Source organism: Aspergillus japonicus, assembly GCF_003184785.1.
Source record: "Aspergillus japonicus CBS 114.51 unplaced genomic scaffold BO86scaffold_10, whole genome shotgun sequence".
Classification (NCBI taxonomy): Eukaryota; Fungi; Ascomycota; class Eurotiomycetes; order Eurotiales; family Aspergillaceae; genus Aspergillus; species Aspergillus japonicus.
This window is the reverse complement of record NW_020291647.1, coordinates 195,567-213,893: the sequence shown is the minus strand read 5'-3', so window position 1 is coordinate 213,893 and position 18,327 is coordinate 195,567. Positions and strand designations below refer to the sequence as shown.

Below are 18,327 nucleotides of genomic sequence, written 5' to 3'. Positions count from 1 at the left end.
CGGGAAAATAACTCTTCAGAGAAATTAGGAATCAACAGAGGAATTCCAATCAATCAATGATCAATCAATTGCTCAAATCAGATAGGCACCAAGAAGAAGGAGAGAGAGAGGGGAAGGGAAGGGAAGGGAGGAGCGGGGAGGGGAGGGCCTCCTTGATGTTCTCGCCCTTGGTTCTCCCCGTCCGCTGAAAAGCCTTGGAGTAGTTAAGTTATTTTTATTTTGAATCTCCCCAAATGAGTGGAGTGGAGATTCTGGGCGGAATCGCACCGGAAGGTCTCTGAGTGCAGGTATATATATTATTGCTGATGCATCAAACTCATGTGACGGGTTCGAGGCTTTGAACATCGACCAGAAAATAAGGGAGGCCGCGAAGAACGACGAGAAGATGGAGGGAAGTAGAATATTGATGGTGTATCAAGTCTGTTTCAGCTTATTTCGCCCCACCCCCCGGAGGACCCCATTACGTACGCACTGAGGGATCCCCAACAGTACTCCGTACAGTACGTAGTCTAGATACTAAGTACTTTCAATAGCACTGGTAATGCTCCTGCCCCTCAGGTACTGTACTCTCCGGGGACCGGGGATAACGTTACCCCTCAGCTGTCGATATTCGATTCTCAGTACCGAGTACCGCACTAACTCAAGGAGATCACAAGCCAGTTGGTGCTCTATTAGGCGGTCACAGAAGGCAGAATAGTAACCATGTCATGTGACCGGTCTGAGCCTTCTGTTGGTACGGAGTACAGTGTTCTCCATTATACAGGTGGATACTACTCTCGAGCAATTCGAAACTTTAGGCCATCTATATTCAGGAATTTCACCTCTACTTCAGGCTGCGATGATAGTAGTGTGCAAGGTTGCTTTTATCCTTGAGTTATTTCGTATGTATGGTAGGTTCGATCTTCCCGTCCGCTGGTTTGGATCACCGCTTGGGCCGGACCCCACCCAATAGCCGCCACCCCAAAGCTCTGCCTCTGGTGAAGGCCCTGCAAAAAAAAAGATTGTCAAGCTGTTTTGACAAGAAAACATACTCAACAGTAACTACATAACCGGCCTGAGAAAGGAGAATCTTCCTCTAAGGCGACTATTGAAAGTGCTTAATATAATTACCCCAGTTTCTCCGCTCCTCCGACGCTGGTTTCCATTGATTTGGCCGCGATTCCTGCGTCACAATGGAGGCTGAAATACAGGCACAGATTCCCGGTATCGACCATGTGATCTCCGAATATTCCGTGGCAAGTATCCTGGATCAGATTGTTGAGATAAGTGGTTCGATTGGAACACTGTCGCTGACTCATTGCAGGGCTATCTTGCTCATGCTTCTAAAGCCTACGTTGAAGATGCAAATGGGCCGTCGCCGCTGTCCGAAGCTGCCGATATGGTCACGGCGCTTCTGATTTCTGCCTCGGGAGACTTCTCCCCTGAGAACGAAACAGCCATTCGGAATCTCGTGGGAAAGTTTATCGCTTCTCTTAGCGCGTCTGATGGAGTGAACGCAGAGCGCAGACAGATGCCTTTCACTGCTAAAAAGCTTGACCAGGCGATCAATGTCGGCTCTCAGAAAAACATCTCCTCGACTTTGGGTCTTGCGGGAGGCAACGTTGATCTAGAATCTGCGAATGCCAGGAAAGTGGAGTCTCGTGTTGACCGCAAGAAGTTAGAGAAGGCAGAACGAAAAATTCGTGCTAAGCAGGAAAAGAAGCAGATGAAGACGGTGCAATACGAATCTTCCCGTCTTCTGAATCAGCCCGATAGCACCATGTCCTACGAAGAATTCTTCATGGCTGTCAACCCTCTTCAACTGGGCTCCGATTCTCAGTCAAAGAGTAAGGACATCAAGGTTGACAGTATTGACATCTCTGTTGGCGGGCACCGTATCTTGACCGACGCTTCATTGGCTTTGGCTTATGGCCGACGCTATGGTCTCGTGGGTCAGAACGGTATCGGAAAGAGTACTCTTCTGCGCGCGTTGAGTCGGCGTGAAGTGGCAATCCCTAGCCATATCTCGATTCTCCATGTTGAACAAGAGGTATGTCTGGTCACTCGTGCTCAGTATCTCAAACACCAACAAGGGGTGCTGACTGAATGGCTAGATTACGGGTGATGATACACCGGCTCTTCAAGCAGTTTTGGATGCCGATGTCTGGCGCAAGCGTCTATTGGCCGACCTGGAGGTCAGTATCCTTCTCTGCTTCGATCTGTTTCACCTTCCTGACTTGCTTGCAGAAAATCACTAAACAGCTCGCCGACATCGAAGCAGAGAGATCGTCGATGGCGGACACTTCTAAGGATGCTGCTAGACTTGACCACGAAAGGGAAGGATTGGATATTACCTTGAATGATATTCACGCAAAGCTTGCAGAAATGGAATCGGACAAGGCCGAGTCTCGCGCCGCTAGTATCCTGGCCGGCCTTGGCTTTTCACCTGAGAGGCAGCAGTTTGCGACGAAAACATTCTCGGGTGGTTGGCGGATGAGATTGGCCTTGGCTCGGGCACTTTTCTGCGAGCCTGATCTGCTTTTGCTGGACGGTATGATCGAGTGACCCTACGCCGGTTATATCCTGATAGAATGCTAACCGTATGCAGAGCCGTCCAACATGTTGGATGTGCCTTCGATTACCTTCTTGTCCAACTATCTACAGACCTATCCTAGCACCATCCTTGTGGTTTCTCACGATCGTGCCTTCTTGAACGAAGTAGCCACGGATATCATGCATCAACATTCTGAAAGACTCGACTACTACAAGGGGGCCAACTTCGGTAAGTACCTCTAGGTGCTGGGGGAAAAAATTCAAGCTGATGATATTACAGATTCTTTCTATGCGACCAAGGAAGAGCGGAAGAAAAATGCCAAGCGCGAATATGAGAAACAGATGGCCGAACGCGCACATCTGCAAGGTATATGTCTGTTGTACAGAAGTTTTGTATTGGTGCTTACTCATTTGAATAGCATTCATCGATAAGTTCCGGTACAATGCCGCCAAGTCATCTGAGGCACAATCTAGGATCAAGAAACTGGAAAGAATGCCAATCTTGGAAGCCCCAGAAAGTGATTATGTCGTTCACTTCAAGTTTCCCGACGTCGAGAAGCTTTCCCCTCCTATTGTACAGATGACGGATGTGTCATTTGGCTATTTGAAAGACAGGCCGCTTCTCAAAAACATTGACCTCGACGTGCAGCTTGATTCACGTATTGGCATCGTTGGACCTAACGGTGCGGGTAAAACCACTGTGCTCAAGCTGTTAACAGCCCAACTTCAGCCGACGTCTGGTTTTATATCGCAACATGCCAGGCTGCGCATTGGATATTTCGCACAGCATCATGTGGATGCCTTGGATTTGACGACTAGTGCCGTGAGCTTCATGGCAAAGACATACCCAGGAAAGACAGACGAGGAATACCGGCGACACCTCGGAGCGTATGTGAAAGTTTCCTTCGCCTTAACATTTCTCTTAGATCTACTAACAGCTGCCTCTACCTGATTATAGTTTCGGTATCACTGGAATGACTGGTCTCCAGCGCATGGAGCTCTTGTCTGGAGGTCAAAAGTCTCGTGTCGCCTTCGCCTGCCTATCTTTGACTAACCCGCACATTCTGGTCCTGGACGAACCTTCTAATCACCTGGATATCGAAGGTATGGATGCGCTGTCCGAGGCTCTGCAAAACTTTGAGGGGGGTGTAGTGATGGTATCTCATGATGTGACGATGCTGCAAAATGTCTGCACCAGCTTGTGGGTTTGCGACAAGGGCACGGTTCACAAGTTTGATGGCACTGTGAATGCTTATAAGAAGTTGATCAGTGCTCAAGCCAATGAGGCCGGAGTAGCTGCTCCGCACTAAAGTAGAGGACCTAGGATGATTGAGCCCAGTGAGCTCTATACGAAGGTACTTATGCAATTGGGTTACCATGCGTGTGTGTATCTATGTCTTCTAGATGGTGGAACTTTCGATCCAGTTGGTTTTGCTCAGCCCGTCTATTTGTCTATGAAAGTTCGTACATACGTATCACGTAGGTGGTAATCTACAAAGAACTGCGTTGCTTGAGAGGAATCACCAACAAAAAAGCCAACAGAGATGGGTTGTGAGTTCGCTCCTGCTTATGTAAATCACACTAACCTAACTAAGTTAACTACCTGACTAAGTTCCCCCGGCCCGATCTGGTCTTCCCCAGATTTCCGAGTGCTCGTTTCCATTTCGAACTCGTACGATGGTGTGAGGGAAGAACCGCCTGACACAACTTCTGAACCCCTTATACACTTACCAGTGCAGATGTTGAACCTCCTAATACGCGCCCGTAAATAAACCACTGAGCTATGAGTCGCAGGGATGAGAATGAGGTGTCGGATTCCAGTGCCCCTTTACTCTCCCCCCCAGCCTCGTTGGCAAATAGAGCGTCACAAGGCGATGATGGGGACACCCGGGTTTCTCGGTTCAGCTTAACACTTACAGGGGACCTTTTCATATGGTCCTTGACATTCTCTGCTGGAATCAGTGGGCTTCTCTTTGGTTACGAGTAGGTGGTGCTTCATTGACCATTTTCAGCCCGGGCATGAGATTCCAAGTCGCCGAGCAGAAACCTTCCTGATAGTTCAAGTGGCTGATTTTTTTCGTCTAAAGCACAGGTGTCATTTCATCAACGCTCGTGTCGATCAGCTCGGATCTTTCTAACCGTCCCCTCACTACTCTAGATAAGAGTCTTGTAACATCGTGCACAAGCTTGTGTGCTTTAGTCGCAAGCCCGTTGGCGGGCATACTGGCGGATAAATTCGGACGCAAGAAGGTTATAATCATTGCGGACGTGCTCTTTACCTTGGGGGCTCTCATACAGGCTTTAGCCACCACTGTGTGGGCTATGATAGTAGGGAGGAGTGTTGTCGGCTTGGCTGTTGGTGGAGCGAGCTTGGTCACGCCATTGTATGTCACGTAGCTGACGGATACCTGCTTCTTATCGGAAAAAGACATACGGGGGCTCTATCTCGACCGTTTATGCTAACTTTTCTTTCAGGTATATTTCTGAGTTGGCGCCATCTCATGAGCGCGGAAGATTGGTCACGATCTTGTGTCTACTCATCACTGGGGGTCAGGTCATAGCTTACACTGTTGGTTGGCTTTTGTCCAACACACCTGGCGGTTGGCGCTACGTTGTCGGCCTTGGGATGTTTCCTGCTATCTTCCAATGCATCGCTGTTGGGACTCTACCCGAAACTCCACGATGGTTGGTGCAGGCAGGTTTCGAGAGCGCAGCAACAAATGTCCTATTGCAGGTCTACCAGGCCCACGACGAACACGTCCAAATTGTTGAAAGCATCTTGCATGATATCCAGCAAGAGGTTGCCGAGGAGGCTGAGATAACAGGTCATGCAAACCAAACAAACAAGTCTCTCGAACACTCTGAAAACTGGATTGCACATGCCACCCAGCGCACTCGCAATCTCTTTCTTGTTGGTGGTAACCGCAGGGCATTGATAATAGCAGTTATGCTTCAAGGCCTACAGCAACTATGTGGCTTCAATAGTCTTATGTACTTCGCAAGCACACTTTTTGCCATTCTTTCATTCTCCTCCCCTACTCTTACGGCACTGGCAGTAGCGATGACCAACTTCGTTTTCACACTTTTGGCATTCATATACATTGATAAGATTGGCCGGCGGCGAATTCTGCTTTATTCCATACCTGTCATGGTTCTTTCGCTCGTTGTCTGCGCTATGGCCTTCGGATCTTTAGCTCTTCCTAGGTCATTGTTCGAACCTGAAGGTCCAAACGGAGCCGGTGCTGCGATGGTCGAAGATTCCTTCCTCCCCTTATCAGTCCTTGTCTGTCTCACGGTTTATACAGCGTCATACGCCTTTGGCCTCGGCAACGTTCCTTGGCAACAATCGGAGCTCTTTTCGCTGAATGTCCGCTCGTTAGGTTCGTCTCTTGCCACAGCTACGAATTGGGGATCGAATTTCATCGTGGGTTTGACATTTCTACCTATGATGGAATGGCTATCACCGGCATGGACTTTCGCGACCTATGCGGCTGTATGCGTCTTGGGGTGGTTTGGAGTGTGGGCTATCTACCCTGAGATGAGTGGGCTCAGCCTTGAAGAGGTCAAAGATCTCCTGGCCAATGGTTGGGGGGTGAAAGAGAGTCTAGTACGGGGTTATAGCCGTCCTTAAATCAGGCGCAAGGCGCTAGTCCAGATGCCAAGGTAGTCATAAGTCTTTCTCTAGTTGTGCCTGATGACGGCACAGGCTTAACTGGCGTCCCCCTTGAGTTAAACATGAGATGAATTCAGCAGAACAATCTGGAGGAGTGGATCATCTGACTATGGGTCATCACGAAGTACGTAAGTACTAACCCCTATAAGGTCCTGCCTATGAGTAACTAGCACTCAGCTATATCGATTAAGTCGACTTCATAGATATCAAGCAGCACGTTGGATCCAACATAGAAGATATATCATATAATTCAGCTCTATTTTTCGCCGTGATATACTATATACCTTGACTACAGAGACTGAGCTCCTTGGGAGCTCACTTTAGTAGTTTTGCTTTGACTGCTTTAGTCCGATGCATGGCATGGTTCCATTCTGGTATGACTGCGCATAAATCTTTGCTTTTAGGAACTGGTTTACTGGTGTGAACAAGTTCACTCGCGCGGTTCCTTGACTGCATGAATCCTCGTTTACGCTTCTACTTTCTCTTTCTACTTATTACCACCGTAGTTGTGGCAAGCTGATGTTGGGTGGAATATTGTGTACAATGACCGGCAGACGCTCGGTATAACTATTACTGCAATAGATGTGAAGCGCATAACAAGACAGTAGAAAAGCACAAGCCCTACTCTTCGATATCCTTGACCTTCTCCCATTGTCCCTTGAGATTTTCCTTCCACAGACTAACTTTGTTATCCCCGCCACTCACCGCGAGAATGTTGCCGCTAGGGCTCCAGCTTACCCTCCATAGGACAGTGTCGAACTCGAGTTTCTGACTAGTCCATTGCCCAGGGTTTGATGCATCGGAGGTCCAGATTCGAACAGTCTTGTCTTGCGAAGCGGATGCGATGTAAGACTTGGAAAGAATGCTGGGCGACCAGGCGACGTCCCGAACCCAGTCGGAGTGGCCTTCTAGTGACTGGTTGAGGTTGTATGACTTAGACTCAGGGCTGTATCATTGTGACGTATCAGTTAGCAAGCTTTGTGCTATGAAGAAGAGCGACAGACTTACTTGTAATCCCAGATCTTGAGCATATTATCACTTCCACCCGTCACAAACCTGCGCTGCTGGCCGAGTCCAGGGCTGGCGCTGATCAAGCTTCCAGGAACTGCAGCGGGCGCCCAACTGATCGAATTCACACCCATACCGTGCGCATGGAAGATTTGATGAGTCCAGCTGTTGTCGCGAAATTCAAGGACGCTAACATGACCGTCCGAGGAGGCGCAGGCCAAGACACAGCCACTTTCATGAGGAGCCCAGGACACCATGTTCACCGAAGCAGTATGAAGCGAGAAGTCAAAGACTTTAGTCCAGACGCCACCGCCAACGGGGGACGTTGTGTTCTGATGTTGCTCACGCCAGATGAGCACTTTTCCATCGTAGGAGGAGGAGGCCAGAATCGTGCCGAATTTTGGGTGCGCCTAGATCGATTAAGCATCAAGTCATAAATGCACAGCGGGAGACTCGAAAGAGGGTCATCGAATTGGGTATCTTCTATAACTTACCCATGCAACACACCACACTGCTCCTTCATGGCTAGGTCAATGATTTTGGGTCAGAATCACAGATTGTACGTATATGTTATTGTGTGCTTGTTGGAACCTCTTACCCTTTCAAAGTCTCGACTAGTCGGTGTGTTTCACCCTCAACCTCGAAGATCTTTATCGTCTTGTCCGAGGAACATGTTGCCAATCTGCGGCCATAGTAGTCCAGACCCGCGTCGTGCTACAGCCCAATCCGGTCAGCGTATGAAAGTGCTGGTCAAATTTATCACATTGAAATCCTCCTTCGCCCGCAGTCAACATACAATCATATCGTCGTGTCCAGAATTGGAGATCACTTGTGCAGCCGCCTATCCGCCCCTCGCGGGGGACCGTGTTAACGAACGAGAACTGCTCAGGGATGGAGAAGGAGAACACACCATTTTGGATGAAGTGCAGCACCAAATATAAACTGCAGTGCCTAGCAATTAAAGTTTCGAAGATGCCGTAAAGGACGTGGTGCAATTTGTGGGTAGAGGACAGCGAGAGGGTCGAATCGGTAACGTAAGTAGGAGAAACGGCAGCAGCAGCAAAACACCGCCAGCTTGTTCGTTACGCGGTCAGTCAGCCGCAGCCCGATCTTATCTTATCGGCTCAGTCAGCCATCTCTGGTCACGGTTGACTCCAGGCACGTGAGAAGGGCTCTCAGTTTATAAGAGAGCATATGCAACCAAGTTTTGTTTGCCCAGTTTGTCCATACCAATCCATGCTGAACATCTTCTGACCATCGATTTAGTATTCCCCTAAGGATGACTCTCGGTGGTTCCCAACGACTGTCACGCTCTTAGTTTCTAGCAATCCGTCCGTTACGTCCTTGCCGGCCACATTAAATTCGTTGTGGTTTCCAGCACAGGGTCATGTTCTGGCTCCTTTAGTTTCCTAAGATGAAGTTAACACCATGGTAACGAGGGTCGCAACAAATAGCCTCCTTTCGAGCAACGACATATAACAGAGGACAGATCTGGATAATCAGAGTTGCATGAGCACAGAAGCAAAATGGGCTGGCGAGCTGTGCTGGGGACATGCGGGTCGAGTTTACTGATCTTCTGTGGACACCCAAGCTCCGACTATTGTGACTATGTACATAGTTTTTGTCTGAGCTCTCATACACTTGAAATTCGCTTTTTTTTTTTTGCCTATGAATCACATGGGTTCCTACCTTCTTGTTTTTGGCCTACCTGTGGGCAGTCCAGTGAGTCAGTAGTAAGTAACTATCTTGCTTACTGTACATAATTTCACAGGCAGAATTGCAATATCATGACAGTAGTAACTGAATTGGTTAATCTCAGATAACCAAACTTATGCGCTACATTGTTAGGCTGCAGGCGGTGAGCATGTGCTGTACCGGCACACTCTCCAGGTTCCCTCCTTTCTTGACATCACCATTGGTGGTGAGCGTCCATGTCAGGAGTCACCGTAGCCTCTGTGAACTCATTGCTAGCTACTCCGTATTGATCAATGCTATAGTCTTGCAGCACACGAAGACCGGAGAACGCCGCAAGTCCATTGGCTTTATAGACAGCAACCCGCCAATAGTCGAGCTCCCCCTTCACGCCAATCCCAAGCTGAGGAGCGTTTGGCGCCGGTCTGTTCAGCTTAGCCACCGATTCAATATACACCAAAGCCTCGTTCAAGGGCGCTACCGGCTCTGGGAGCGAAATTACGGTGGACTTGATAGGTTCTTGCAAGGATGGTCAATTTTAGTCTTTTTGTGATTCGCATCAAGACAGTTGTTCACGGAACCATGCAACCCCTGCTAGATTCGCCAATCAAGGCCTGGTTTGTCCAAGGAGATAAGTACAGATGATACATGCAGGAAACGCCTAGGAGATTAGCCGCACTCCCAGCTTGGGTCAGAGAAGCAAGGGCAAGGGCGGTGCCTGATTTTGACGGACTCAAGGGAGCGTGGGGGAAAAGTAACCAATTCCAAGGTGCCTTGAGCAGCAAGGGCTCATGTCTGTCTATGCCCACAGATGGGGCCAAAAAGGAAATCCTGAAACAAGAGGCTTGAACACGCCCTGGGATACGAAGCGCGGCCAAAAGAAAATCGGCACAATTGGAGATATTCTTGTTGCTCAGGCAATGATGAATAATTAAAGCAGGTGATGCACCTGGAGCAGGGTAATAATGCATGGGACAGTCAAGGGGGGAAGGAGAGGGGGGGGGCGGGTATCATGGATCATTCGACTATAATTGTGGTTGATGTTCATTGTGATCTCAATTCAAGAGCAATGATGTGACATCTTTTTGAAACAATAGCAGGTCCAAGGACGTTGGCCATAGCAGTCAATGGCTCTGGATTTGAAGTAGACTACTCCGGCTCCCGAAATGAGAATTCTCTTTCATAGTGTAATTACTTGTGAGTTAGGTACAGTACGTAGTACGAGCTGTTCAACGCTCAAAGCTCCATCCCGACCGCCTGACCGACTATCGGCCGGACCAGGAAAAGCGGAGCACCTCGGCTGGGAGGAAACTTGCAGCCCACGTTCCCTCCCGACAAATGTGATCTGTCACTAATCACGATTGTGATGGATGGATGGTCTTTAGGCCTACTAATTAAGCTCGGAGCGACGGAGTAGATCAGGTATGTAGATACTGATACTGATAGGCACCGTTGGCCTGGCATCTTGACATCTGAGACGTAGTAAGCCGCCTGGTATTTTATCAGGTTTACTTTTTCCTTCACAACCTCTTTCGGTTGTTCGCGTGCTGGGGATTGTAACTGTATAAATCGGAGGGATAGATATGAATAATGGCCAAAGCTTGCCGGCTGGTGCTTGTGTATTGTGTAGGTATGCTTGTTTGCGCACTGAATTAGCATGTCCTGGACTAGATGGAGCCGATGACGGATCGGGAGCTACGGAGTACATATTACTTATCCATCCATCCACCTGCCATCATCCATCACAGCTACAGCTCTCTTCGGTACGCTTTACACACAAGTCGACAAACCCCAGCCACTCTCGGAAAAGGCTTGCGCGCTTGGCGGGTAATGCAAAGTGTGGACTGTCGTCATTTTCCAGGAGCGGGAGCGAATACGTAGCGGGCAATTGGGGCCGAGGAAAGGGCGGCAGAAATTTTCTATCAGCTCGAGCAAGAGCTAGAAAGGGGGAAAGGACAAAAAGAGTGGTGGAAGTGCGCTGTGGGACTGGAGAAAAGTAAGGTGAAGGCATCTTCGATCCCGTGCCTTGGAACGACCCTCGGTAGGTGCTGTACCTGAAAGGCTGACGGGCTACGGAGTACAGTACATATTATATCGGTTCAGAGATCATCTGTCTAGGGGTGAAAGTTAATAGAATATGAGTTACCTTGGCTGAAAGCTCGATACATATTTTCTTCCTTTATCAAGCAAGAGTCTCATAAGCTACTATATATTTGTAGGTACGGGTACGTAGAATCTTGGTTTCTAATATATGTGAGCACCCAATATAATTCCGATATCTACCATAGTTCTCGCCGGCCCATCCGAAAGCTAACTACGGACTACTACAGCCTACAGGTGCTAAAGTGGGGATGAGACGGCTTGGTGTCACCAACCGGACCCTCATTCCAAAATCACAGCGTGCCCTCCAGGCTCCGTCCACAAACAGTACCTGACCGGGCGCACTGCAAGCCGAATTCCAGAGAACTCCCCAAGAAATCAGTCCATTGCATCATAGGGCAAGTTTTGTTTACCGTTGCCCGGCCTTCAGCGAACGCATAAAGAGGTGGTGTAACTGGCTTGGTTATTCCAGGCCTCATGAACGGCTGACAGAAAACACACGACTAACTAACAGTGTGAATTCAATTCGACTCTACCGCCAGTATTTTCTAGAGTCAAGCTGACCACTGAATTTGTGAAACGCCATTTGCTAAGATCAGAGGGGGCGGGTAGTTCTTGTCTAGGACTCTTGGACCAAGCGCACAGGTATCGGATCGTGCACGCTAGAAAACTGGCGGTGCAAGGTTTGCGCACATCGTCATAATTACACCATTATAATTTGAGATTCTGACAAGGAGGGTCAGTTACAAGAGGAGAGTACGGAGTACTGAGTAGTGAATACTGTACAGTACATACACGTACTTACTTTAACTCCACCTTGTCTCGACCTGAACAACTCCGTACCTGGGGTATCACTAGCCTCATGGGTGCAAAGCTAGGTCACAAATCAAGATCGAATCTCAAAGTAATCTGACTGTTGGATCGATGCAAGTTGGCTTCTGTTTTGATTTGAGCTGATCTGTTGTTCTTAAGCAACCTATCAATGAGTGAGCGACCGTAAATTCTCTCTCTTTCCTGATTGTAGGGGGGCAGAGGGCTCTGACAATCTATAAGTAATTGCATCCATCTCAGTAAGTCAGTGTGCTATGCAACATCGAGTCAAGGTACCTGTCGATAGGGCGGTACCTCTCTCGCACTGTACTTCCTGGAGCATGCTTTGCGCTGGCCACTTCGTGATGGAAGGGTCGCAGGAAATGGCCTGCATATAATCTCCGCTCCATACTTCCCTCCTTCCTCTCCAATCAACATGACTGCGGTCTGCCAGAATTGCGGGTAAGAGCTACGAGTAACTGGAAGTCAGAAGGTGACTGACGATGCTTGCTTGACCTTGCAGATGTTACAAAGCTGGATCCAAAAATCCCCGTAGCTGTTGGCGGCTCTCCTTTGCTGAGATCAGATTGAGTCCAGGATAAGTTACGGAGTACTCTGTAGTAGGTAAGCATTCAAGGGAAGCTTCACAAAAAAGAACGTGCCGTTGTTATTGTGGTGGTGAGGTTTTTTTTTCTTTTTCTTTTTCTTTTCCTTTTCCTTTTTCTTTTCCACTTCCATTTCTGTTACTTTTACTTCCATTTTGTTCCTTTTCAAAGGGCACTTGCAACCACTTGTTACTATTTATGACGGAGATCTCATCCATAATCCATCTCATCTTCGACCTATTGAAATCGCCCTGCAGTGGGTGCTTCGCTGGGGGTGGGAACTCCTAGCGTGATTCATTCCTCTCCAGTCATTAAGTGGTGGTTGAGTTTAGACTAGAACTAGAAGAACCTCGCCCGTGGGAAGGAAAAGCAAGTGGCCGCTGTGTCCCACTGCTGGGGCTTTTAAGTGTTGATCGATGACCGGCTCTGGGTTCTGTTGTTATTATTCCTCCATCGTATTATTATTATTATTACTCTTCTTCTTCTTCTTCTTCTTCTTCTTCTTCTTCTTCTTCCTCTTCTTCTTCGTCTTCCTAACTCTTCTTTATTATCCTGCTATCTACCGGTACTGCTAATTATTGCTGTTACTTCCTTTTCCCTTCTCTTCTCTTCTCTTCTACTAATTCTCCAAACCCCTTCCTCCCCTCCCCCCAATAATAATAGGCACTGTCGCGCTCACCCTCCCCTCTTCAACCGAACGGGGATAATTGCGATTTGTCCGGGCCACTCAACCTAAGGATTTGGTCGCCGCCGTCAGTTCCCCGTCGTGTGTTCTCGCCTCCTCATTCTTTTGCGACATTCCTTTTCAAATCTCGGTTTCCATTCCTTCTTTGAGCTCTTCCCCCGCCTTCAGAGCTGGCTCCAACGCGCTATTGCCCTCACGACATCTACGCACACAATCATCGCGCCTAGTGTTGCCCTGTAAGAGTAACCTATACAAGATCGGTGGTCGTCTCTGTGCCACTTCCTGCATCCGCGCTAGACACCTCAGATCAGACTGTCGGCATATCTCTCCTCCCTCTGGATAGGATCTTATCTATATGTTCCAGGCTAGCTGATCCTCCTCGTGCATGATAATGCAGATGGGAGGTCAGGTCACAAGTGATTTCGATGCTGCGAACCTGAGATTCGTGGTATTTGACGCTGTTCTCTGCGCCCTTTGAGAATGGAGCATGTATCCACAGTAAGTGCCGCGTTCTTGAAAATTAAGAGCTTCGCAGTATCCGCCCGCCTCGCCTGCCATTCATGCTCGTTGCTCAGCGAAAAACGTGATCTCTATCACAGCTTTGATCCTCGCTCAGACGCGCATCTGACTGGTCTACTTTCTCTTAGTTATGTGCCATTAGCACCGTTGGTATTGCAGCAACGGGCTTCGCGTTCGGTCGGGTGGATCGAAGCCCCTCCAAGCCCAGCAGGTTCCGTAAGAGGACCCTCCCACTCCATGATCAATGTGCGACGGCGACAGACATACCTGAATCTCCAACCTCGAACTGGGTACACCCAGCTCTGCGCAAGCCGTCCTCAACTGCAGCTGCCGAGTCCCCGCTCGAAGCAGAATTCTCCCAAGGCCATGAAGATGGCCATTCTAATACAACACAGCGGGAGGTATCGAAACATTCGAGAAACCCATCATTTGCAGGTATAAGACTGCGTCGCCGTGGACAAACGCTGGCTGGCCCTCCGCTATTAGCCAACGATAGCCCTGCCGCAGTCTCGCACGTAATCCGGCGACCATCAACCTCCTGGATGCGACGACTTTCATTTCAGCCAGAGAAACGTAGCTCATACCAGTCGCCCGTTTCTTTGTCACCCAGCGGCCCAGCTGTTCCAGTCAGTCCCCGGACTTCCACGCAGCGCAGGCTTCATAAAATGCTCAAGCGGCCTCTGTCGCAACATGCTAACATTCAACCGCCTCTGGACGTCACCCCACCAAGTCCGTCCACGGTCAATTTCCGCAGGCCTGCTACCAGTTATCAGCGATCGGAGAAGTTTGGTCACAAGGCAACACATAGCTTGAATTTCGAACCGAACTTGATGTTGTCTTCCCCATCTACCTCTGACAACATTATTGCGCCCTCTGAGGACCATGCATGGCGACCATACATAAGTGCCACCCTGGATGGGCTGTCGGATAGACTGGCTCGCAGATTCTCCGCAGCAACAAAGCCAAGAGATCAAGGACTACGACGAATCGTCCCGAATAGTGGCTCTGTCCCAGCACTTCTTCTGGCTACCTCCATCACGACAAAGCAAGCTGCAACGACTAGCGGCTTAGTTGGCTCAAATTCTGCCTCACTAGTCCAGTTCCGCGACCCATTCACTTCTGGTGACAAGGCTTCGCAACCGCCTGATGATCACATACCACCGGAAAGGGCTGGTTGTGAAGCAGCATTTCGTGCTGAAGATGCAGATCCTCGAAGCCTCCCGACACCTTTCATGCTCACCGCGAGTATTCATGGCTCTGGGCACAGCCCACGGGTATTCCCAAAGAGACGGGCGATTTCGACGCCCCTTCCGTTCGGTATGAGCACGGAAGGAACTATCCTAGCGTCATCTAGACGCCGTGAAAAGCGTAATATAACGGATCCAACATTTTTCACCCGCCCGTCACCCACCTTACAAGCGGGAATCCCTATGTCATTGATGACGGATGTTCTCGGTTCACGACACAGGGCCTTACCTTTCCATCTTCATAATCCTGGATCAGACATGGCCAACTTTCATGATATTGGCGCACGCCCTTTCACGTCAGATGCGGTTCCTCTATCCAGACTTCAAACTTCAATTCGCCAGCGGCCCAAACGTCATTCACTAGCTGCATCAGAACTTGCGTCCACGGTGATCGGATCCGACGAGACGAATATTTTCACGTCTGGCGATGAGGACGAAACAGACTTCCTGAGCGATACTGCCTTTGATTCAATTCGTACCCATGTGACCACCAGTAGCAATCCAGGTCTCTATGCGCCTCGAATTGAAAGCATCTTTGGTGCTCGAGTACCTCCCGGGGAGACGAACCCCTCGAAGAGTGAAGGGCCGAATATGTGTGGTTCCAACACCTTGCCCTCGCTGTCTAGGATACACTGTGACTTGGACGCTCCCCAAGCGCCCAGCAATATGCCATCCCTCGTTTCTGCGGTGCCAACAGACCTGCACGAAGATGAAAGCAGTATATCATTTCCATCTGATCTCACAGATGACGAAGATGCGCGCAGTTTGTTAGCTGCGCTGCCCAGTGAATCCATTGCAACCGCCTCCCTAACGAGAAAAAGCTCGAACCGACCGTATCCTCTGAATGATTTTTTTCTCCAAGGGGCTTCGAGTAGCATGGTCCAAGCGCAGCCGCCGGTGATATCTGATTCCCGCAGCCTCAATAATGACGTGCTTGATACTTCTCCTAAGATGAATATTTTTGACTGGTCTGAGCAGCCCAGAAGCGACCGTGAGGGTTCCGGACCGGATGGGCGGCCCCGGACTGTCCATGGGAAACATACGCCTGACTCCCGTGGCAGCCGTGCACCCGGAAGGAAAGCTCCCAGCACTTTGCATCTTCGGAGCCAGAGCGTTCCAGTGACTAGAGATCCTACAACCATTATCGAACAGCGCCAGACATCAGGTAGCAAGTTCGGGACGTGGGGCCTGGGGAGCAAAGGTGTTAGTGAAGACTGGGACAGCGATTTCGAATTTGAAGATACCGAGGAGGGTCCAGCTACCGAGGCCAGGAAGCCGAACAAGAACCTTCCACGCCGCGGCATGGTTGTTCCCCCGGCCATCCTGGAGCGTCAAGCTAGTCTCCATGGGCAGTTCGGACAGGTTCAGGAGCTGACGTTGCTGGTTGAAGAACTTAAGCGCCTTCGGCACCAGGGAAGTTTTCTCAATCTTGTTCGGGGCTCCTCCAACGAGCTATGGAAAGAGGCAGAAGGTATCGTCAATCTAGCCACGCTGGATGATGACGACCACAACGATTCCCCGCCTGGATCACCATCGTCGCTCACATTCAGTTTTGATGAATCAGAAGGCGATTCTTCAAATTCGCATGATCCGTGGAAACGAGTCAGCGGAGGCTCTTGGGGGTTATCGTTCTCGGACAACTCAAATTCTCGACCTACCACTGCTCCCAGTCAGGATTACAGAGAGGCCGCAACAAAGCCAAATTGTGTGCTGGATCTGATCTATCAACAGCGCAACGTAGACGGTTCACCAGTCACCAACTCCCATCTTCCCCGCTCGAAGAAACTACCCTTCGATACACAGTCTCTTCGGGATCTTGTTGTACGCGCTGGCGTTGTGACCCGCGCACTGAAAGAAGAAATTCGCAGAGCCGAGGGTGTTGCCACGGAACCTAGTGACTTACACCTGTCAGATCCCCCATTTAGTCGGATTTTCGATCGGCCTCATAATGATGATGCAACCTCGCAGACCCCGCCTGGATGAGACATGTCAGTTTGGCTTATTTAATTCACAAAGCCAGCCTTTCCACGCAGTCATACTTTCTTTATCAGACTTACGAGTTCTTCGGCATGTCTGATAGAGTGAGACAGGATACCTGACATATAAGATATCCTTCTTAATACCTAGGTAGCTCCTGCTCTTTCTCGCATCGAATGATTGAGCCTCCCCAAGGACTTTCCGCCCGACAGACTATCCAAGCGTTCAGTCTGTGTACCGGTCATCGGCACATCTCCTTTTGCACTTCTATAATTTGAGTGGCTCACTCCTGTACAATCGTGGAAGGTGTTTGTTTGTGGGTATTTTCTTCGATCCTATGATGTGCTATTGCTTTGGAAGAGGACTTCAAGCTTCCATACAGAATTTGTATGACCCTGTCTCGCCTTCATTCTCTGTTCCAAGTCTTCCATTGTGCAGGAGTCTGGGATCCGGTTTTGAGCGGCTTATATCCCCATGTTAGAAAAGTAGTAGGAAGGTCGGTGTATGGCATCTAGAAGAAGGCATAATTACCATTCATCATGTCTCCTGATGGAGACCACATTGACATTACATAACAACTTGAATAATCTGCTACGAAGGGCCGTACTTTGCGTCGCTGCGCCTTTGATATCAGGAGGCACATTTCAGACGGCCAATCAATACCTACTGGAGCCAGGTATCAAAGTGCGGGTAGAAAGATCACGGGGTATAGAAAAGAGGACGAAAGGATTACAACGACGGTACTGTGGAGTGCCTAATAGTCATTTGAATTCTACGATGTACCAAGAAACCATGGTGTAAACAGATAAGAGCGTCTTGGTACGCTTCTTACATTCACCTTTCTGAACGATTGCGACGATTGTGCGACCAAAGAACAGCCTTGTAATCCCGAGTATCGCTGCACCAGCTACTCTCTACACAAGGTTTGAAGTTTGTCTAGGAAATCGCGGGTACAGTCAATTCGTCAGGAGAAACTAAGTTTTTTTCTCTATTACATCATTAACGCAGTGTTTCACCTGCCTATCATGCCCTAAAATGCTTGAATCATCTTAAAAATAGATAATCGCTTGCATAGTCAAGTATCATGGCCTTTCCATGCCTTATATATCAAGGGCAAAATCAATACAACCAGGAAGGGGGAAACATGGGCTGTGTATTAGGAGTTTAGGCCACCGACTGATAGATTACTACTCCGTAGCATGTATCTAACACGTGATTCTTCTTGTTAAAGCTACTGTAACTGTACAATCAAAGTATGATACAGATGGCCTGGAATTCTACATCATAGAGCTAGATCCATACCAATGTTAGGTACTCAGTAGCTTGGTTATGAATTTACAGTCGAAATTGACAGCCAGTCAGCTGCTTATATCAGCAGCAGCAGCAGCAGCAGCAGCAGTAGCAGCAGCAGCAGCAGTAGCAGTAGTAGTAGTAGTAGTAGTAGTAGTAGTAGTAGTAGTAGTAGTAGTAGTAGTAGTA

At 49.0% G+C, this 18,327-nt stretch overlaps 4 protein-coding genes across 4 annotated transcripts; 3 read left to right on the top strand and 1 right to left on the bottom strand.

Annotated features, from left to right (window-relative positions):
* Positions 1-786: 786 nt before the first annotated feature.
* Positions 787-3,955, top strand: BO86DRAFT_387166 (putative AAA family ATPase GCN20). The gene is made up of 8 exons (XM_025671523.1): positions 787-1,235; positions 1,304-2,029; positions 2,094-2,174; positions 2,227-2,530; positions 2,588-2,761; positions 2,813-2,899; positions 2,952-3,420; positions 3,491-3,955. Exons 1-8 carry the CDS (start codon positions 1,173-1,175, stop codon positions 3,840-3,842), a joined length of 2,256 nt encoding a protein of 751 aa, XP_025529954.1. The 5' UTR covers positions 787-1,172; the 3' UTR covers positions 3,843-3,955.
* Positions 3,956-4,194: 239 nt separating this feature from the next.
* On the top strand, positions 4,195-6,476 carry BO86DRAFT_357234 (putative MFS myo-inositol transporter). Its single transcript, XM_025669697.1, has 4 exons — positions 4,195-4,515; positions 4,620-4,916; positions 5,008-6,329; positions 6,383-6,476. Exons 1-3 carry the CDS (start codon positions 4,316-4,318, stop codon positions 6,161-6,163), a joined length of 1,653 nt encoding a protein of 550 aa, XP_025529953.1. The 5' UTR covers positions 4,195-4,315; the 3' UTR covers positions 6,164-6,329; positions 6,383-6,476.
* A 239-nt stretch (positions 6,477-6,715) lies between these two features.
* On the bottom strand, positions 6,716-8,256 carry sec13 (GTPase-activating protein SEC13). Its single transcript, XM_025669696.1, has 6 exons — positions 8,124-8,256; positions 8,010-8,054; positions 7,812-7,927; positions 7,708-7,738; positions 7,214-7,623; positions 6,716-7,151 (listed from the first exon to the last, which is right to left on the bottom strand). Exons 1-6 carry the CDS (start codon positions 8,124-8,126, stop codon positions 6,827-6,829), a joined length of 930 nt encoding a protein of 309 aa, XP_025529952.1. The 5' UTR covers positions 8,127-8,256; the 3' UTR covers positions 6,716-6,826.
* Positions 8,257-13,585: 5,329 nt separating this feature from the next.
* Positions 13,586-16,854, top strand: BO86DRAFT_377281 (uncharacterized protein; the record flags this gene model as incomplete). The annotated part of the gene is made up of 2 exons (XM_025670580.1): positions 13,586-13,603; positions 13,753-16,854. 2 exons carry the CDS (start codon positions 13,586-13,588, stop codon positions 16,852-16,854), a joined length of 3,120 nt encoding a protein of 1,039 aa, XP_025529951.1.
* Positions 16,855-18,327: the final 1,473 nt, after the last annotated feature.